Source organism: Artibeus jamaicensis, unplaced genomic scaffold, assembly GCF_021234435.1.
Source record: "Artibeus jamaicensis isolate MK-2021 breed Jamaican fruit bat unplaced genomic scaffold, CSHL_Jam_final scaffold_537, whole genome shotgun sequence".
In the NCBI taxonomy this organism is placed as follows: domain Eukaryota; kingdom Metazoa; phylum Chordata; class Mammalia; order Chiroptera; family Phyllostomidae; genus Artibeus; species Artibeus jamaicensis.
This window is the reverse complement of record NW_026522047.1, coordinates 34,061,069-34,083,711: the sequence shown is the minus strand read 5'-3', so window position 1 is coordinate 34,083,711 and position 22,643 is coordinate 34,061,069. Positions and strand designations below refer to the sequence as shown.

The following is a 22,643-nucleotide window of genomic DNA, read 5'->3' as shown; positions in this document are numbered from 1 at the left end:
GTGCTCAGAAGCAGCTGGTGAGGTTCTCAGCCAAGTTCTTCCGATACAGGAAGTGCTCCAGGACAACCTACTTGGATGCGGCATTTACAAAACTTGAAACCAGGCTTCCTAGATCTAGGAAATGATATTCCTGACTCCTCGGACCCGGATGCTGGCAAAAATTCAGCTTTTAGAATCTGTAGGTAATCACTCTTTTTTTTTCTTCTTTCTTTCTAGGAGCTGGCATGATGGTTAAATTTTTCTAAAACAGTTGTATTGATATGTTCAAAAATCCACTGCTGAGTCTCAGATAGAGGGTCACATCTGGCCATGAAAATCTTCTTCTCTGCAGGGTTGCAATCCATGCAGCTGTTGCTCACAGGGTGGAACAGTGTTCTGTCCTGGAGAGATCAGAAAGAAACGGCTGACATAATACATGTTGAATGGTCAGAACCCAAAATACACAGAGGAAGTGAAATATTCCTGTTTATATTTCAGTCTATACCCATAGTGTGAAAAACAGACTATGTCCCAAAGCAAACAATAGCACGCTGAGTTGCCACATGGAACATGGTTTCTTGGAATCCATTGGTACTAGGTAAGGCCTCCAAACAGGTTCAATCAGATGCATTCATTCATTTATTGATTTTTTAAAAAAAGAAATCCATCATTTTCTACTCTGTGGTAGGCATTTTGCTTTTCTCCTTGGGTTTTGAAGATATAAGCACGTGAAGTTGCTTTTCAAGGAGTTAACAATAGTTAATAATCTAGTTATTGGGGAGAGGTGTATATACAAAAACGATCATTTTTGTCTAAAACAACAGCAGCACACACATGCAATCAGAAGAGTCATAATTTTTCTTGCCCTTGTTCTGAGCCTCTAACCAGAAAGAGAAATACAAAAGAATATAGGAAGTAAATCAGCAAGGTGCTCAGTTGCCCTAATTGGAAGATGAATATGGGTCAGGGGATAAGTGAGTGACACGCGGGCAATATTTCAATATGTGGCCTCAATTTACTAGCACTTGAACTTCAGTCTCTTCTCAATCTCTTTATTGCCATTCCTGTGGTGCAGTTCTCATTGTTTTCTGTAAAGTGGAGGAGGCAATGTCTACTTCTTTTAAGAAAAGGTCACTAAGTACAAGACAAAGATAACAGCTCTGTGAATGAAAGGTACAACAGGGGTACATGTGGGGAGCAAGCTCACTGTCTGAATAGGGTTTATTAACACACACCCCTTTTTATTGTGCAAAATGGAAAGAGAAAGTTAATGCCGAGAGAAAAAGACACTTTCTTAACTAGTTATAAAACATTGTCTCTTACAATGTCTATGCTAAAAAAGAAAAGTGCCAATAACATGTAAAAACTTCCCCAAGTTACTGCTTAAATTTTAGGATCCCATAATGCTTTATTATCTAGCTTGGGAAATGTTTAGAGGTTCTGATTATTTTCTGTAACTGGGGAATATTAGATTTGCAATGCTTTTAGAATTTAGGAGGTTTTCAGGTGCCTTGTGTAAACACTTCTGGATTGCTCCTGTATGTTAAAAGACTCCACTAGCTAATATTTAATGTCCTTTTAGAGCCCGGGTGTTTGCATAGTTATGCGCTATGTGAAGGAAGGAAGAAGAAAAGAAAATAGGCAGCTGCCAGCAATTTAGTTTTCACATTTCTATTTTCAGTGTAAACAAAGAGCTGTGCCTAAGACAAAGGCTCACTCTTCTGTTCTCTAACTTTTCCTGGGTTTATTGTGGATTTTACTTTCCTTACACAAAGAGGCCTCCTTCCCACTTTCTTCTCCCAACCTGCTTTGCTAGCTAACTGGCTGCTGCTCTTTGACTCTAGACGTTCTGAGGAGCTCTCTCCCACGCTGGACAGAAGGAGCAGATTCTGGGAGGAAGGAGAGTGCCCGGCAGCTCACCCCACACCCCGCCCTCTTGGGGTCTGTTCTTGCTATCACAGATCCCTTCTGTCTGACAGCCACCTGGCTCCTTGGGCAGCAGTATCCTTTACCTTGTTGCTTTCGTCCTTGCCAGCATCTCTCATGCTCTGTCTCCTACCAGGTTAGCTGCATGGGCCTAATGTATTTAGATGAGTTTTGAGCAGAGCATTCTTAAGCTGCTAAAATTCATGAAAATTAGTTCTATGGACCTGCTAAATTCTAATACACTCAGTTCCATGTATAAGTACTTCATTCCTCCCTTAACTGTCTGTATTCCTCCCTATTGTTACCTTTATCAATAGCTGACAATAGCTCCATGTGTTTGCAGTTTCCCTCCAAACACATATTTCCATGAAAGCTTAAAAAATGAGAAGAGGAGTAGAATATGTTTCTGTTCTCTTCCCTTCACCAGTTTGTGTACCTCAGTGTGAAAGCACAAGCTGAACCAGATTTTCTGAACATTTTATTTTTTCCAACCCTATTTTCGGAGCCATAAGGTGATCATATTTTTGCAAATCTCAACTTGGAACACATGCTCTGACAAATGCAGGTATACTAATGGGGCCAACGAGGCAGGGTATGCAAATTCACCCCTACCCTGAAAAGTCCAGAATGTGTTTGCTGTTACTGGACTTTATGTTCTCATTAAAGTGGAAAAGTTGAATTTCCTAAATCTATCTATGCCTGAGAAGCTTTATCAGAAAAGTGAGGGGGTAGGTGAGGTCAATGTCTAAAGTCTCTCCCAGCCATAAAATTGAATGATGCACATCTTATTCCCAAGTTCACTCGTGACAGAGACAAATGACGGAACATCCAACAAGAGACTATCAACATAAGCAGTGGACCAGCAGATTGATTGCTCTCTGGTTGCAGGCTGAATTCTGCTCACCCTAGTCTTTGCAGTAACCAGTTCATCCTAGAGGTGATGCTTCTGGAAATGTCTTCGGCCTTCCCCAGAGCATGCATTTTCCACTTTTGACCTTGGAGGTTACATAATTGTCATCTTTATGTTTTTACTCAGCTGAACTTTTCAATGATTAAATGTTTTTACTGATGCTTTTCCTGGCTGGAATTAAGTCAACGAATTGAGTAATCATTGGTGAATATGGTCTCTTGCTCTGTGACAGCTCCTTACTCCTCTGCCCTTCATGTCCCCGGTCATGACAGTAGTTGACTGTAACAGAACCAAACCCAGTTTTTCTTTGGAACAGACTTCTCAGTGCTTTGGCAAGTTGTCCATAACAATCCTCCTTAAAGGGCTCTTTTCACTGACTGTTCTTTGTTTAGTCCTGAGAGAAGGCATAGCATGTGCTCTGGCTGTTCAAAATGTAATTGCAATGAACTGCCTCTCCTGTACTCCTCCCACCTTCCCTGACAGCTTCCTCTCTTGTTTTTACTTGCTTTTGTTTTTGCCTAAGAAATTAGAAATCCTTGAGCAGGACATGAAAAAGTTCCAGGTTTATAAATCTGCCCTTCATGGTCAAATCAGGTCAGGCGAAGTGCCTGGGTGCTGGCCAAGCAGTCCACGCGTGAAAGGCGTGGGTGGGATTTTTCAGGTAGCTCCTTTGAAAGGGGTGCCTCTTCCAAGTGGGTCTGCGATTTGATTGGTTTCTGTGTTCTACTTTGTGGTGTTTGCAAGCCAGCATTAAATTTTATTAGACTCTATACTTTCATAGGGTCTGAACCCTGAAAGAATGAGCACAATGTAGGAAACCTTCCACACTGTGTTTAGAGTCATAAAAAACCAAACACCACAGATGCAAAGATGATAAAACAGGTGGGTGAGTTCCTGATGTATGGGAAGATGGTTCTGAAAGGACAACTTCACTCTGTGGGTGGGGAGGCAACCCAGTGCCGGGGAAAGGGCTGGACCTTGTTCCACAGGGAATGTGGGTCAAATTGCAGTCATGCCCCGTACTGTTGTGTGACCTTAAACAGTTACTTAATTCACTGAGCCTCAGCTTCCTCATCTGTAAAATATAGGCATCATATTGCTTCACAAATTTGTTGTGAGGATAAGAGTTAACATATGTAAAATCACCGGCGCAGTGTCCTACATAGAGTAAATAATAGTGATTCTGTTATTTACTCTATGTAGGTAATACTCTATTCTAGTCAGTAATAGTGATTCTACTCCCCACTTCTCTTAACTTATTTCTAGTCAGGGAGTATTTCCCAATTCTAAAAAAATCAGAGCGCACTCAGCACCTGGTCTGAGACTAGCCATTCAAGACCAAATTGAATTTTCTGAAATCCTGGCAAAATAGAATTTGCAAAAATTAGTACCTGCCTTTACTTGCTATCTAGTTTGATAAACCAGTGTCTTCTGTGTTAAGTGAAAGGGCTTATTGAGCAAAAGTCATTGATGGCTCTAGAACAAGCTCTTCTGCGTAATTTGATCAGTTTGTATATGATCTATGGATTTAAGCCAGTTCCTTGAAATATAACATTATTCAGGTCAGTTGAGTTGCCTCTTCTTTTCTGATATGTATTCAGAGTTAGACATAGAAAGGTAACACAAGATGTGTTTCCCCTGACTCAAGAAGTTGGGGAAACCAATAGGTAATCAAGAAATGTTTGAAGTAAAAAAGTATCAATACAAGGGGGACTAGAATGGATTAAGATGTTTCAGACATAGGGAAGAACCTGTGAAAAGAGAAATGTAAAATAACATGTACATCTATGCATTCAATTTATTCAACAAAAATTTGTTAAGTGCCTACTATTTCTCAGGCACTGTATTAGGTAGTTAGAATATATTGATGACCTTAATAAAACAAAATAATTCCCTTCTTTCTGGAACTTGCATGTTAGAGAGAGGGATATGGGGTGGAGTGGTAGGACAGTGAGGCACGGACAATAAATGATGAGCAGAATAGGTAAAATGTACAATCAGTGTGCAAATTTAAATAGGGTGGCAAGGGTAAACCTCAGTGAGAAGGTAACATCTGGGTAATCTTGAAGGAGGTGAAAAAATTAGCCATGCAAATATCTGGGGGAAGAGAGTTCCAGACACAGGTAGCAGCCAGTGCAAATGTTCTAAGCAAGAATACAGAGGCCTGGCAGGGGTGGCTCAGTAGACTGAGCACCAGCCTGTGAACCAAAAGGTCACCAGTTCGATTCCCAGTCAGGGTACATGCCTGGGTTTCAGGCTGTCCCCAGTTGGTAGCATGCGAGAGGCAACTGATCCAACTGATCTATGTATCTCTTGCATGTTGCTCTTTCTCTCCCTCTTTTTTCTCCTTTCCCCTCTTGCTAAAAGTAAATAAATAAAATATTAGAAAAAGAGAGAGAGGGTGCACAGGGATAGGTTAGAAGCAAGAAGGCCAGAGTGACGAAAACTTGCTGGGGGCGGCAAGTCACTTGGTATGGCTGGGACACAAGTCACTTGGTATGGCTGGGACACAAGGAGCAAGCTGGAGAGTCCCAGATAATGATATCATAAAGAGAATCATGGAGGGACTGGGGTACCAGACTAAAGTTTGGTTTTTCATGCAAGTGTGTGTAGGGGGTGGGCAGTGGTCATTGGAGGATTTAAAACATTGGAGTGGAGCCACAGGATGTATATTTTGGGGGGGTGGTGCTAGTGGGGGAGAGAAGAATGGGGCAGGAAGGAAGGCCTTGGAATATACCCATGAGAATAGTAGGTGGCTACAGCAATCATCTGTATTTAAGCTTAGGCAAAAGCAAAAGCAAGGAAGGATGAATTGGAGGCGATCCAAGAAATGATGTGAGAAATATTTGAGAAGCAATATATAGGGCTGTCTGATTAATGGGATATGGGGGTGGAGGGGAGGTGGAGGGAAGACGTGGATGATTAGAGGAAAAGCAGTGTTGAGGTAAGAAATGCCGAAAAAGGAACAGGATTGGGCTAGCAATGACAATGATTTCTGTTTGAGCTACAGGGAGTAGGAGACTTTTGGAAACATCCAGGTTTAGATGCTCCGTGAGCAGCTGGACATAGACTGGACCCCAGGATAGCTCCTCAGTGTAAAGGAGGTAGAACTGAACTGCTCCGTCCTATTGACTATTCTCTTCTGTGTACCATACATGAAAAAATAATGTTTTTGTGAGAGAGGACTCCTCAGATCCAATGCCGTTCGTCTCTAACACAAATGTGGGAGAATGAAGGTTTGGAATTATGAGACTAGTTTGAATCCTAGTTTATCTCTGACTATCCTCTTTGATGGTCACTTAGTTTGTGAGGGATTTAGGTTTTCTATCTGCAGAATGAATGGGGTGGGAGGAGGAAAGTGGGATGAGATAAGGGATAAAAATATCTGCCCTCCCACACCCTAGGGTTGTGGTAAAGGACAGGGTAGATATGTGAATATCCTGTGAGTTCTGGAAGAGAGACAAATTAGGTAGGTTTCGTCTGCCTGTTTGTACTGCTGGCATCTGGGAGAATGCAAATAACCCCTTGACAGGCATAACAAGGAGAAGGCAGTCTTATTATATATTTTTCCCATTTTTTATTTGACAGGTAGAATTCCCCACAGAGGAGAAAACTGGCCTTGCATCAGTGGCTAATTTGGCCAGTCATAGTTAACGTTTCTTTTTTTTTTTTTTTACAAGTTTTATTTTGTAGACTCTATTTTTTTTACATTTTATTTTATTTATTTATTTTTAGAGAGGGGAAGAGGGGAAGAGAGGGAGAGAAATATCAATGTGTGGTTGCCTCTCACATGGCCACCACTAGGGACCTGGCCTGTGCCCTGACTGGGAATTGAACCAGCAACCCTTTGGTTTGCAGCCCAAGCTCAATCCACTGAGCTATGCCAGCCGGGGCAGCTGTTAGTGTCTCGACAGAGCTCTGTGGCGTGTGCCCTGAGGCAGTGACAGCTGTGGTGGACCTCCTCTGCTCTTCCCACAGGCTCTTCCAGGATACAGGCAAGTGGTCTGCACGAGTGTGTCCTCAATTCTCCTCAGCAAAGCCAGGCTCATTTAAAAAAAAATTTATTCTGATTTATATTCCTGCCTTTCAGACCATTCAGAGACTACCTGGTTTCTTAGCTAAATTCTTAACATGGCCTACAAGGTCTTCTATGGCCCCACCCCTGGCCAGATGTCTGTCCTTCTAGTTCAAATTTTCCCTTACACTCCTAAATAGATTCTCTTTGACCTCCCAAGAAAACTGAAATGTTGCCTACCTCAGGATCTTTGCACAAACCGATCTTTTTTTCTAACACTTCTTCACTTTCTAATTCCTACTCATCTTTTAAGTCTCCCCTGAAAAGCTTGTCTGAGAAGCCTTGCTTACCTCTCTGACCTGAGTAGAGCCTGGTGTCTTGTGTTCTCATATTGTCCTGTACACTTAATGTATCTAATTATTTTGGTCTGCTTGCCCACTAGACTGAAAATTCCCAGTGTAGAGAAAGCCCATTTGTTCTATAGCTCATTTCCGTCTGTCCATAGCTTTTGATCTCTCCTTAGTAAACGTTCCGGGAGTCATGTGAACACCACAGTAGCTGCTATTTATTGAATATGTATCTGTGTGTGGCAGTGCTAAACCCAGGTCTTTTCATTGTTATCTACCTAAGCTGTTGAGCAATCTGAAGGACTAGCGAACGTGGACAAACGGGAGCTAGGTTCACTTACTCATCCCACAAATACTGATTAAGTACCTCCTATGTGCCAAGCAGTGTTTTAGGTTTTTCAGGAAAGAAAGCAGAGAAACATCCCTGGTCTCATGGAATTTACATTCTGATATTTAGTGATAGCTAAACTAGTATAGAAACATGATGAATCAACCCATCTCTTCTGTGTATGTAAATTTGGAGAGCTAAAATCAAATCAGAAGATAATTTGTTGAGCACATTGAATAGAATAGCTAACATTAATTGATCTCTTATTAAGTACCATGTCCTAGGTTCATTTCAATTTCGTATAATCATCACAATAATCTTCTAAGGTAGAAACTATTATTCCCATTTTTAAGTGAGGAATAAACACATAGTAATATCCCAAGACGCCAGAGTTAGTACCCACAGTAAAGCCAGAGCTCAAATCTCAGGTCCCCAGGACCCAGAGCTTGTGCTCCTGACCTTGGAGTTGCTTCATTCCTCTCCTTGCCTGAGCCAATTCACAGTCCTGCTCCAACCCCATACCTGCCCAGTAGGGAGAAATTGTTCTAATTAGCAAACTAATTTAATTTTTTATAGTTCCAGTTATTAAGGTCCTTTTGTTTGCCAGTCTAGATCTTGGCAGCCATTCAACTCAGGGAGCCTTTACCCTTATGTTAGAGGCTGCGCTGGTCTGTGATGAAGCTTTTTCTTCCCCTAGGGACCAGAGAATGGCAGCGGATCATGCTAGGTGAAATGGTAACCGGTATGGATATTGGCTAAGTTACCCAAAGATGGCAAAAGTTAAAAGTTCGTGATGACTAAGCGACTGCAGCTAGGTTAGACATACAGATGAAAACAATGGGGAGATTGTGTGATTGATTGAAAAGGGAGCTTCAGCGCCAGGATGAAAACGTTCCCCTCCTGGGAGTCATCCTCCCCCTTCTTTGACAAGGCGGTTGAATCATCAATTTGAATTGAAAATCATAATCTCGTAGGGTGTTATGACTGAAGCCTCCTACTGCAAATAGGGGTATGATGCAGACAGTGTGCATACGGTTTTCAACAAGGTGTTTGAAAAGACCATCTTTGTTTTCTTGTGGTCAAGCTAGAGAAATGTGGGCTGTAAGATATTGGTATTAGGTGAATTTGTATCTAGTTGAGTAACTTCTTCCAAATGATGCTCATGATGGATCCATGTCACCTCCATTATACAGGAGAGGGCTCAGTTCCAGGCCTTGTGCTTTGGGATCAACAGCTTATAGATCAGGGCCTGACTGCACGCTGTGATGGAGACCAAACTAGTTCGCTTGCTCATAAGTTGCAAAAAGACTCAAAATCCAGCTTGGGATAAATCTGGTGAGGTAGAACTTAATAGAAACAAATGAATAACTACACAAGTATGAAAGATGAACTATACAGGTATGATATCGCAGAGATGTGTCTGTGTTGCAAAATATGAGAAAAGGCTGTGGGTTACTGTAATACTGAAAGCTCATTAAGAAGCCAAGTATATAAAGTTAAGGCAGAAAATCAACCAACTCAAGCTAAATGAGGAGAAGTATACTGCTCATAACCCAAGGGTACTATGAGCTGTTGACAAAGGGTACTAGAAACTCTTTCTGCTTTTGGGGGGGTTAAAACACACCTAGAATATTGTATTCTGTTTTGAGTATCATCACTCTCTAGGACTATCTGGAGTATGTTAAGACTGAGTGCCCAGGAGGTTAATTGAAGTAGAACCAAATGAAGTCATAAAGAGCAGTGGCAAGAAACGGGGTCATTTAATCAGAAGTAAAGAGTAAAGATCAGGTAAGTGTAGTTCAAATATTTGGGAGCTGCCTTCAGCAAGATGGATTAAATTTAATCCTGTGTGGTCGCCAAGGGCAGGAACAAGCTTTTTAATTCTTGTGACTATCGGGAATGGGTGGGCTGGCCTCGGAGGACGTGGTTGCCTCAGTCCAGGACTTTGCAGTGAGGCTACATATATCAATACCAAAGTTGAATTATATGCCTTTTAATTAAACTCTTTGTATACATTTTCCTTGTTTTTTTTTTTCATCCAGAATCAATAGCTAACCAAAATGATTTAAAAATAACAAGCTTGCGGCCTTCCATCTGGTATCTCTGTTGACCAGCAGGATTTCATGGGCAGAGAGGCCAAAGCCTTGGCATGTATCATAAGCTACAACAAATCGTCAAATGCAGATACATGCCAAAAATTGCACCCACTCACTTTTTAAGCCAGTATGACTGGCACTGTTATCAACTTAGCCCGAAAGGTACATTTTTATCAGTGTTTCCTGTTTGTTGTTATTTTTAAGCTCTTTTTATGGAAGTTAAATGATAAGAACACCCTAGTTAGCAATGAAGAAAAATAATTTAAATCTTTCAGTTGGGGTCATTGGAGAGGCTGTGTTCGTGGTTCTAAGACAAAGAGATGTGTTAAGTTTTATCCAGCACAGCTTGGGGTTCATAAAAGAGAAAATTATTTCAATAATTGAATCCCGTGGTTCTTAAAGTTATTTAAAGAATACTTATTTAGGAACTTCTGCACATTAGATATTATGCAGGCCATATAGAAATGCAAGAGAAAGTTTCCATCCTTATGTAGTTAACTGACTGGGCAGGATACAATGTCATAGGTACACAGAAAGGAACAAAATGATATAGGAACACAGTGGAAGGCCCAACTCCACCCAGGGGCCAGGTGAAGAAAGTAGGGGGAAGTTAGAACTAGAAAAACGATTCTCCATCCAACCGCTCATTCAGACACATTTGGAGCTCTCCTAACATGCCAGAACCCAGGTCTCAGCCTCCAGGTTTCTCCAGCAGCACACTGCCTTAACAAGTATACTTTTGCACATCTTGGTCCCTGGTGCTTCCTATTGTTTGATACTTATTCTTTTCCTTCCTTAACATTTTCTTGGCCCTTTCATTTCCATATAAATTTCAGAATCAGTTGGTCGATTTCCACAAATAAACCTGTGGGATTTTATTAGTTTTGCATTAAATCATACACCCATGTGTGAACTGACATCTTCGCCATGACATCTTATTGTCCTAAATAGACTGCTTGGTCAAAGATGTTTTATATGTTTTAACTCGTTAAAAATTAAAAAAATTCTCTTAGTGATGGTTCCTGGTTTTCTGTGCAAAGGTCTTACACATGTATTGTGAGGTTTATTCCTATTTGATGCTTCTCGTGGTGATCAAATGGAATCATTTTTGAATTTCATTTTCTATTTTTTTTGTTGCCAGTATACAGACAACTGACTTTCTTTATCTTATTTGCAGGACTATGCTAAAGTGAACTTATTAATAGTTTAAATGTATAACTTTTTGGATGTTTTATATACCTAATATGTCAACTGTGACTGGTGTGTTTAATTTCTTCACTTCCAACTCATACATTTTAATTGCTTGATTTTGCCTGATTGCTTTAGGTAGGCTCTCCTGTGCAATGATAAATAAAATTGATGATAGCAGGCATCTCATTTTATCCCCAGACTCTGGAGGACAACTTTAACCTTCCACCACTGAGAGTGATGGCTGTTGTGGGTTTTTGGATATACCTCTGATTAGATCATGTTGATTAGATTATGTTAGTTTATCATTGTCAGTTTACTTTCTGTCTGTCTAAGACTATTGAGTCAGATGGTAAAAACTTGGGGACTCATAAACAGACCCATGGATATAAGGCCCCTTGGCTTATGAGAAAGGTGCTGCTTCTGTAGAGTGGGAAAAAGATGGTTTTAATAAATGGCAATTGATCTAATAAATATAAATTTAAAAAAGAATAAATCTCCTCTTACATTGTACACATAAAAATAGTTCATGAAACTATATACCAGAATGTACTAGAAGATTAAACAATGAAGCTTCCAAAGACAACTTAGAAGTCTATCTCTGTGGCTTTGGTGTGGGCAAAGATTTCCTAAACAGGACACAAAAAAACGCTAATTGTGAAGAACGACTCTTCATCAAGATATGCCACAGGAAAGAAAAGGGAAGACATTGATCAGAATAAGATGTTTACAATACATACATCTAACACAGAACTGGTATGGATGTGTATATGTGTCTATCTATCATCACAAAAATATGCAAAAGAAAAGCCAGACAACCAATGTTAAAAACAATCAGTAGGCTCACATTGTTCATGAAGATAACATTCAAAGCTGCTAACAAACACGTGACGCCACACTACAACCACAGAATGAAACGAGGAACTGAAATAGAAATTGATGCTGCCAAGTGCTGGTGAGGACTGTGGACCAATTGGGTTCTCAGGGAGAATCTGTGCGGCTCTTTAGGCCCCACCCATTTTCCCAGTACACACTCGCCCAACTTCCAGGAGTTGGCCACCCTCTCTGCTTGCCTCAGGGCTTTCTCTGATTTTAAGAATAGCTCTCTTTGTGACAGCAGTAGCCCAGAGGTATCAGAGAGTAAACTGCCCTTCCCCCAGGAATAATCCTAACCAAGAACTGTGTGGAGTGGTGTGTAAATGCCCTCACTCCCTTGTTCTCGATGTGTCTGCCATACCCTTTCCCGAGACCTTCAGCAGGCTTGAGCCCGGCTGCCTACAGTGATGCTTCCTAGACGGTGCATTTTTTTTGGATAGTCTACTTTTTATTGACTACCATAATGTCTCCATGTCACTTCCCCAGTTCCTACCAAGATTTTTGGGGGCCATCTCCAAAACAAGCCACTTGTACTCAAATTCTCAGTTCAGGGTATAAATCTGGGGAAACTAAATAAAAAAAATGTTCACTTAAAAATAAAGAGACATAGGTGATAACTCTGAATTTCCAGGGGGTATTACAAGAGTTGATTTCACTTAGGATGGGTTGTTGTAGTGAGACGGTGTATCAGGATATACCTCACTGCTACTTTCAATGCAAAAAGCACATTTGCCAAATACACAGATGTAAATTTGATCACGGCATCAGAAACGGTGTTGGAAATTTTACGTGGTTTATCTCACTTAATTATCTTCCCTATTATCGTTGATGAGGAAGTTGAAAATCATAAGTGCAAAATAACCTTTTCGAAATCACATTACAGTTTCAGGGTGAACCAGGATGTGTTAGGAGGTCTGATAGGCATGTCTTACGTTTACCAGATTGTGAAGGGTCAGGATAAGAAGTGAGAGTGAAGGTTCTGTATTTTTTATTCAATGGCAAACCAGGTGAAGTTGTGAAACACAAGAACACAAGGACCAGATGTTTTAGAAATTCCCTCTGACTTCAGGATGGAAGGGGGTCAGAGGGGAAAGGACAGGAGGCTGGGCGACCCTTTAGGGAGCTATTGCAACAACCCAGGGCGAAGCTGTGAAGGGCAGCAACAGGGGCAGGGCCTGAGGAAACCGCAAGGAGAGGATGGATTTTTCGGCTCTCAGCCGGGGGAGGGGATTGACAAGCTCACTGACCAAGTAGATGCAGGGGTGGAAGAAGAGGGAAGACAGTTTCTCGTTTCAGATGTTGGTGGATGATTTAAATATTTTTACTGAGGTCACTTCAACAGTTCCTTGTTCTTGTAACAGGGGTCCCCCTGGTGGTAAAAGAAAACCAAGAATGGGATTTCTTATTCTGGGGACCTGCTTGCATGGATGGCATCCAGTTGTGCAACTGAACCTGGGCACAAGACCCTTGTACAGGAATCCCCTTCTTGTTTTGTGTGTGGCAGCAAGGACCCACACACAAAGAGAACTGAAAGCTGGAGGTGGTGGCGGGGGCGGGGGTGGGGAGTGAAGGTGGTTAAAACATACAAACGCCCAGGCATGAGATGAGTAAGTTCTGAGGATGTAATGTACAGCAGGGTGATTATAGTTAACAATGCTGTATTGTATACTTGAAAGTTGCTGAGACAGTAGATCCTAAAACTTCTCATCACAAGAAAAACAAATTTGTAATTATGTGAGGTTATGGGTGTTTAACTAAACTTATGGTGGTAATCATGTTGTGATATATACATATATCCAATTGTTATGTTGTATACCTTAGAGACATACAATGTTTGGGGGGAAATCTTCCTGGACTAACAACTGAGAGCTGGTGGCTGCAGACGGGTCAGAAAGCGAGGCCTGACAACAACCTTCACCCACATAAGCTTCTGGCCAAGAAATCTCCATGTAGCCCAGGATGGGGCTGGCTGCTATGTGGTGCTGAATCCAACAGGCACTGGGAGCTCACTCATTACTGATCTGATTTCTTAAGAGCATGGCAGAGGAAAGTGAGGAAACTTTAAAGTCGGATACACCTGCCTCCGAATGTTGGCCCTGCCACAAATCTGCTAGTATGTTTCTTCCTCTCTGAATTATACCCGATGGTACCTGGGTGGTTGTGACGTTTGAAGGAACTTGTGTAAAGCACTGGCCCTATGCCTCCTTAACGGTTGGAGGTAATGATTACCTTAGGAGCTCAGGAATGATCCACTGAGGTCCTTTGGGACCTCAGGTAGGAGGGTCTTTGGGAATCCCGTTTATTCATGACTCTGCTAATAAAAATGAGGCAACTCCAAAGCTGACTCAAAATACTGCTAACCTGTCTGAAGCTCCCAGGGCCCAGTAGTGAATCTAAACACACAAGGCAGAATCCCAGAGACCTCTCTCTCTGTGTGGTTTCTCTCTAAATGCCTCGGGAATAGTCTTTGAAACAGACAAGAAGGTTTTTCTAAAACAGGTACATTGGAATAGGCCTGAGTCATCCACTAAGATGAGATATTTCAGAAAATTTCTATTTCGAGCCTGTGGCATGTTTCTGATTATGTATAAATACCTTGCTTGTTATATAAATACATGGTGAGTGTAACTTTTTGCTAAGCAATGCAAAGCAAATAGCCACAAGAAGGTCTGAGAAAAGAGCCACAGGGTAATTGCACCTAGTGGTCTCCTTTCACAGGTGCCTGAGGACCCTGGAAAAGTTTAAGTGTTACAGCTGTGAGTTACCTCTTGAAGTCAGCACAGCTACATTGTCTTCTCAGGAGCCCTGCGTGCATAGGTATTAGTTGGTCTTAGCCATACATAAGCTTTTGTAAGCTCTCTAATGAAAACAACTGCATTTTCTGGGTTTAACTGCACAGTATTGAGCATTCTGTCTCTTGTGCTATAAATGTACAGTCATGAGCAGCAGGTTGCTAATTAGGGACCACCAGCCTGTTAGGCAAATGCTGAATCAGGTATTTCACTGAGGTGCCCAGAAAGTGACTTCTCAAAGGTCAGACTTAAAAACACACACACACACACACACACACACACACACACACACACACACACATCCCCCAACAAACAACAACAAAAATTCTTTTCACACCACACATAGTTTGGGTCACAGTGAACAGTAAAGGGTTTGACAAGATTAATTATTGATGATGTACTTCATAAGGAAAACAGTGAAGTTCTCCTATTGTAGTAATTCCCCCATATCATGTCCAATGCCATATTCTTATTAGCTCCTTTGATTTTAAATTGTTTTGTAGAGAGGTATAACACCTGCCATTTCATATTTTTACTGGACATGTGACCATAACCTGCCAGATAACATGGTGGTATAACAGAGTGGAGTTTCAGGCACCAGAGAGCTTATTACATGAGGGAATAGGTATCAGAACCAGGGGTGGCTCCGTGTTGATTCTCTGCAGTTTTCCCATTTACTTTCTGTCATTTTAGGGAATGCTGATGTTACTTCGGCCACAGGACAGCCAAAGCTCCTGATTAAAGCGGTGGTTATGACATTTTTCCTATAGTCTGGGCTAAGGTTGGATTATGTCGGAGTGTGAAAGGCAAACAGAGGGCGGGCTGCTTCCGCCTGGCTCTGAAGGCTGCCTGCAGCTGTATGAACTTGAGGGGCCGGATGACGCTTCTGAAGTGTTTGCTAACTGGGACGTAAGTCCCACTTTAAAGAATTTAAAAAAATTGTACAGTATTCATAATAAAGATATTTTAAAATAAAAGTTTAATCCATCCTTATTTTATCAAGTCAATAAAATGTGATATTTGCTTTTGAACTATTTTTCCTATCATTAAATGTTAATTGTATCATTCTTTAAACTTCTACATTCTCCAAATAAGTTCTCCTTTGTGATACTTAGGCAGGATTTTGGCCAAATTACAAATAGCTCACTTTCTTTATAAGGGCTTCAACAATTACATCTACATAAATGTATAATTATTTATGTAAATGTACTTCTCTTAACCAAGACAGTTCCAAAGCATAGGAGTCTCAGCTATATAACAAATGAATAGATTTGTTAATCTCTCTGTGTGTATGTGAGAGAAAGAGAGAGAAAAAATTGGGATTCCTAAAAAGTACACATATATTCATGTGGTCATTGGGTTTGTGGTCCTTCCATTTGAGAGTTGTCTGGGTTATGACTTGTCCCTTCCCTGTAGTGCTAGCGTTCTGGTTCAAAGCCATTTTTCAGTCCAACCGGCTGTGATGGGTGTACGCATAACAAGCAAAGCCAAAAGCGTGTCACTTCCACACAATCTATCTTTCCCCTGATCTCCAAGTGTGTGAGCCAAATATGTGTATGCCCATGTCCAGGTAACAAGTTCCATCACACGGTGTGTTTTAAATGAAAACTTCGAGTTAGCATTAGCCTGGCACTTGGAGAACGCCCGCAGCGAGCTGACTCTTACCTTCCGGTGTCCCCAGAGCTGGTTCCCCTTCATGCCATGACAGTCATAGAGAGTGACGGAGCTGTGGTGTGAGATGGCATCAAAGCAGAACTTCCGGGTGTGCAGCGGCTCCCCAGGTCGAATATCTTCTCTCCATCCAAAAGTAAAGAGCTACCAAAGCGACGACAGCAGAAAAGCTGCAGTGAGTTTAATTTGGAGAGATTCGAGAACAAGGGGAGCAATTTAGATTTTATGACTTACAGAGAAAAACTGTCTCGTGATAACAGAGGTGTCGAGACAAGCATGTGTCACAAGGTGCTGGAGCAGTGAGAGCTGCACCTTTGGGTGCCAAAAATGCAAATGAAGAGTTTCCAGGTAGGTGCTAGAAATAACAGAGGAGTGTATGAAGACAGGGAAGAAGGAGGTAGAAGAAGAACTCTCTGATGAAGTTCTTTACATTCTTCGTCTTGATAAAATGCTACTGGGTAAAATGCTGCACAGTTAGCCTAAATGAGTAGATTAATTGAAAAAAGACCAGAAGTATGGTTGAGTTGTGTTGAAGCTAGCAACTTAAAAAGTTTGATTTAAATGAAAGCTAAGCTTGATGAAGTAAAGAATAGGCAAATTAATTTCTTTGGGTTCACATTCTGAACTGTACCTCACAATAAGTAGTTCACACACACACACACACACACACACACACACACACACACACACACACACACACTTCTCTTCCCCAAACTGAAACAAGTCTCATGAACTTATATTTATCTTTACTGCCTTTAATAGACTCTGATATTCCATCAGACCTTATCCTATCCTAGTCTATTCTACCATATTCAACCCATTCTATTATTTTTTAAATGCTGTTTAGGATGTACTACATTAATTATACAATGTATTAAGTTTCAACACCCCCCCCCCACATTCTTGTAGGGACATGGTTTTTTCTTGAGTTTGACCTGGACAATTGCTAGAGGGGTGCAGTAGAAATAAGTCTTTAAGTGGGAAAATAGACTAGATGAGACATGATTAATTCCAAGTTTAAGTTTATTGAGGTTATATGAATCTTACTGTAGGACTTAAGGCAGGCCTAGTTGTTTAAAGCCAAACTGGGAATTGCAAAGTAAAGAGGTGTCAAGGGGCCCCTGCTGACATACAAACAAGCACAACCAACAGGGCCCTCAGTATATTTCAGTTTTTAAGTCCTACCCAGGGAAGAAAACGTAGAGAATCTGGCAAAATTCTGGAGATGACTAACAAAAACAGTTCAATGGTGGGGAAACTGCAGAAAACTTGAAAGAACTGGGTAAGCGGTCTGAAGAAAATCAGAAAGAAATTCTCTAAATACAACATATGGAAGCTGGAAGCAGATTGAGTAGTGGCAAGTGGCTATAATTTGTTTCCCCAGAGACAGGACAGAGAGAATGTTTTGAATAGAAGGACAAAGGATTTTTAGGTTGGGCACTCAAAATTAATTCACAAAGAGGAGTTGTGTGGTCTCTTTTCCTTGAGCGTCTTTGTTTGTCTGTTTAAATATGATTATGGACTAAGGCAATTTTAGATTCATTCAAATTCTGTGCAGGAGAATGACTCCCCAAGGACAAATGTCTACTCAGCGCTTCTGATTTTGATCACTGCCCTCCACGCAGACCTCCAAGCTCCTGCTATCGTAGAACTCTATCCTGCCCACATCCTCTTTTACCTCTCTCTTCAACAGAGCTGTTGTCCGGGGCTCTCCTTGGACCACCCCCCTTGCACCTTTCCTGGCTGGTCTGAAATATTCTCAGTGGTTCAGCTCTTGACAATGTGCTAATAACTCATCCTCTGTATTACATCCAACTCCATGTAGGATTTTCCAACTGCATGTTCCAGGGACATCTCAGATGCAACACATCCTAAATTTAATTGATTTTCTTCCCTTGTTAGCCTCTTTATACTCTTATATTGTGTTTTAGCTGGTGGTCATATCATTCAATTTGTCAATCTGAGAGTCTTTCATCTTTAACCCTTTTGTCTCCCACTAATCATCATTTGTCTTCATCTAATCAATTCCCAAGCCTGGTCATTTTTGTCTTCTAAATATTGCTGAAAAGATGTCTTCCTTTCTATTTCCACTATCATTGCTCTCCAGATTTCTTGTCTGGACTACCAAAATGACCTCCTAAACAGTTTCATCCCTACCTTCCTTTTTAAATTCCTTCCTGTCTGTCCTCAGTAGCCTCCAGAGAATTCTGTTTGAAACGTCTATTTGGCCTTGTCACCTCTCAACCCCAAATCCCACGATATTTTTATATAAGCCTTAGAGAATAAAGTTCAAACTCTTTTTTTTAACTTTATTTATTTATTTTTTAGATTTTATTTATCTTTAGAAGGGAAGGGAAAGAGAGAGGGAGAGAAATATCAATGTATGGTTGCTTTTCATGTGTCCCCTGCTGGGAAATGACCCCTGCTGAGAACTGGCTTGCAACCCAGGCATGTGCCCTGACTGGGAATCGAACCGCGATCCTTTGGTTCGCAGGCTCGTGCTCAATCCACTGAGCCACACCAGCCAGGGCCCTCAAACTCTTTAACATGTAAAGAACTCTCCACAATCTGGTTTTGCCATTTTTTCCCCAGCTGCGTCTCTTCCCTTTTGTCTGTGTTCCAGCCACAAGAAAACATATAGTCCCTTGCACTAACTGGGCTATATTTTCCCTTCTGTGGCTCTGTTCAGGACAGTCCCTCTGGCTGGAAGGCCAACTTTCACCAGCCAACCTAGTGAAGGCTCATTGGTTTTATGACATTCGGTTCAGCTGTCCACTCATCCAAGCAGCCTTCCTCTTCGAACCCCTTACTTCTCGCCACTGCTTGCTTTTACTTCATCACGTTTGCCCATTTATGTTTCTGTTCATCTCACTAGACAGTGAGCTCTTTAATGGCAGGAAACATATCTTCTTTCATCTTTGCGTTCCCAGCAATCTGAACAACTCATGACACATAATAAATGTTCAATGCAATTTCTACCAAATAAATAAAAACTTGCACTTGTTATATCAACGGAGAGTGTATTGGGATAGCTGTCAAAATGAAGGAATTGATCCTTTTTTTGTCCCTCAGATTTCTTCTGTTTGTGTCTAATCACAACAATATCAAACACACTATTATTTGTCAAAATTTCATCTATAAGGATTCTAGGCTCAGTTACCGATTGTTTCCTGGCCTATAAGCGTGCCATTGGCATTGATTAAATCTTTATTTCATTTAAATATCAAGGTTCCTTGTTACTGCAAGCCAACCAAACAATGCAGGAACCAGTGGTCTTTACTGGTTTATCCAGTTCCCTCTCTGTTGCTGTCTCCTGCCTTTCTGATTATCCCATTTCGGTTTTTATACACCAAGTCTTCACTTAACATCATCAAAACCAACTTTACCATAGGCTAATTGATTAAAAAAGAGTTCCTACGGCAACTCATCCACATTATAGTCCAACCACGTTGAACAAAACAACGTGATTTGAGGACCTGTTGTTCCCTTAGAAGACCAGAGGCAAAAGGGACTGCAGTCATTTCCTAGCACAGTCTCATACAGTGGGCGAAAATCCATCCTGCAAAGGTCAAATGGGTTTACAGACAGTTTTTCTTGCTTATTACTTTCTGACATTTTACTTGTCTTACACTTAATAAATTGATCTGTTAGGTTCAAACGAATACCTATGTTAGGGCAGACTTACGCAGAATTGTCTCTGGCAAATTTATTCATGTTTTGTCACAATTATATATCAGGAAAATAAAAGTCTTAGGGGCCTTTTATTTCTAGCTTCTAGGTGTGTTATTATAGATTTGTAGACTGATTGTTAGCTTGTGCTCTTTGTAGATTTGTAGATTTGTAGACTGATTGTTAGCTTGTGCTCTTCTTCAGTGTTTTATGTATTATTGCTTTTGTTATTACCTGGTGATTACCTTCCTGCATCCCATGTGATATATCTTCAGATTATACCAATTGTTTTACTCTGCTGCCTCTACCATTAGCTAAATTTTTTCTCTTATGCTTTTGAAATGCATGCAATTGCCATTTATCTTGTCCTAATGGCCATGTCAAACCGATCAGGCAGCGAGCGTTTCATTCATTAGGCACACTTTTCTGTGTGCGCTCTTGTCACGGCAGAAACAAGCAGACATTATGAAAGCATTGTCACTGCTCACATTGGGTGGTGTTATTATGACATTCACAGTTTGTCTTCTACCCTTGGGCTGTTCCTTACACAAAGAAGAATTTAGATTTCCCAGAAAATAACTCCTGATTCTTTGTCAATCTCCAATCCTTCAATTTTAGGGCAAATCGATGTTAATTTCTCCACTTTCTTTCTTTTAATTGATACTTTTAAATATAGATTCAGAATGATACGTAACTCATATCTTTGCTTTAACGTTGATTTGGTATGTGTAATGCTGCCCGTGTCTGTGTTGTTTGACATGAATAAGCCCACTAGACTCAGTACTGCAAATAGGACGCTTATTATCGTAATCTTGTTACCTGATTTGGGAGGATTAAACATGTTTTTCTCTCTGTGGGTGGTATGACCGAGATCCAGTGTTGTGTGGTTGGCAGCTATCTGAGATCTGCAGCGTGCTCTGTCCAGAGAGTGAGACTATGTCCCAGAATCCATCCTTTGACCACGTGCAGGCACCTGCTTCCGCCCCGGTTTGCACATCGCCTTTCCAGGTCTTTGAAAGGGGACATTGGTCTGCTACCTCAGCAAGACCAAGGCCCGCTCCGCTCTGCCGCAGTCAGCGCTTCCTCCGCCCCCCCCCAAGGTATTACAGCCTGCTGCCTGGCCAGGGAGCCCCAGGGCCCCTCTGCTCCTCTGCCCCAGCCCCTCCCCTCCGCTTTCTTCTGGGGGATTCTTGCTATAATGGCAGTGGGGAGTATCCTTTCGGGACCTATGGTCTTAGTTTGGTCTCATTTGAGTTTTCTTTTTTGGTCTGCAGCACATGATGCTGCAGGGGTATCAAACGGCTAAACAGAGGGCCCTGAAAAATGAACCACGGACGTTTGCTTCCTTCACAGAAGCCAAATTAGTCATTAGTCACTGGTGCTCTGCAACAAAAGCAACTTTCTCATCTATCAACACTTGAATCTAAAAAACAAAATTAGTGAACGAGCAGAACAGAAACAGACTCATAGATACAGAGAACAGTTTGATGGTTGCCAGAGGGAGTGGGGTTGGGGGATGGGTGAGAAAGGTGAAGGGATTAAGAAGTACAAATTGGTTGTTACAGAACAGCCATGGGAATGTAAAGTGTAGCATAGGAAATATAGTCAATAATATTCTAATAACTGTGTATGGTGTCAGCTGGGTGTTAGATTTATCGGGAAGATCACTGAGTAAGGTACATGACGTCTAACCATTGATGTGCCCGCCTGGTCTTGTACGTCAACTATAATTGAAAAATAAAAAATGATTAATGGAAAAAATTAAAAACAAAAAGAATACTTCAGGACTGCTATTCTAACTGGTAGTTTCTCTGCCTTTGAACTTGATGTATTTCCAATGCAATGAATTCACTCAGCAGTTTTCTAAGGTCTTAGTAAGACTAATGACTGTGAGCTCAATGGGAGTGTTCCTCTGTCATGCATTTTTTGGCAGTGTTTTGCCAGTTACCCTTCATCCAATTGTTCTGCTTCGTGTGTGTCTGTGTTGCAGAGTAAAGTTTGAACTTGTCTTCACTGTTTGGACACAGTGGTAATAAATATTTTTTCCTCAACTAAAAAAAAATAGAGAAGTGCTTCAATAGATGCTTCTTTAGTTTCCCTGTGACCATTGCATGTATTTATTCATTTCTTTTATTTGTGCCATTCAAAAAGGATCATTTTAACTCTAATAAGTGTCCCTCTTGTGTTCTATAAATGCTTTTGAGTTAAAAAGACTACTATAAATTTCCTGTCCTGATACACTTCTTCTCTTATTCAGGAGTTGAAGTCTAAATATAAGTGAGTGAAACCTAATTCTTATGAATCATTGAGTAATATATCGAATAAAGCTTACGGTTAATCACTGGAAAACAAAGCAGCTTGTAATGTTTTCACATCCAAGTCAATATAGTGTGATACATATTTCAGATATGATTTATTTTCCACCTCCTGTAAACTTTGTTCAATCTTCCTGTAGCTCCGTTTGCAGTCTCTAGAGACTACAAATCTTTTTAAAGAGATTTATTAACTGGTCACCTCCACATCTTATGTCTGCTTGTCTAGTGCTTCCCTCTGCTGGTTATTTCTTGAATTACATGCCATAGATGTTCACAGTTTTGTCTGAGGGGTGAGGAAAATGAAACAATTTTAAAAGTGTATGCCACAGAGTTGGTTTTATATCAATTTATTTTCAGTAATTAAATAAAATCTGAATCCCAGGTCATATTTCATTCTAGAACATTTCAAGGGATGGAAATATTAATCCCGAGTTGGGCATTCAAGTGTGCATACCTGACATCAACCAGGTGCCTAGGTGTGTTTCCTGGTTGGGCTGAATAGAGATGACACAGCGGGATTAGCCCTTCAGA

General features: G+C 41.0%; 1 protein-coding gene across 1 annotated transcript in view; it reads right to left on the bottom strand.

Annotated features, from left to right (window-relative positions):
• Window positions 1-212: 212 nt before the first annotated feature.
• Window positions 213-22,643, bottom strand: part of GALNTL6 (polypeptide N-acetylgalactosaminyltransferase like 6) — an 872,151-nt gene continuing 849,720 nt past the window's right edge. Inside the window, exons 11-12 of the mRNA XM_037155041.2 lie at window positions 16,123-16,272; window positions 213-380 (exon numbers count right to left, since the gene is read on the bottom strand). Of these exons, the coding sequence (XP_037010936.1) occupies window positions 213-380; window positions 16,123-16,272 (318 nt within the window). The remainder of the gene's footprint in view (window positions 381-16,122; window positions 16,273-22,643) is intronic.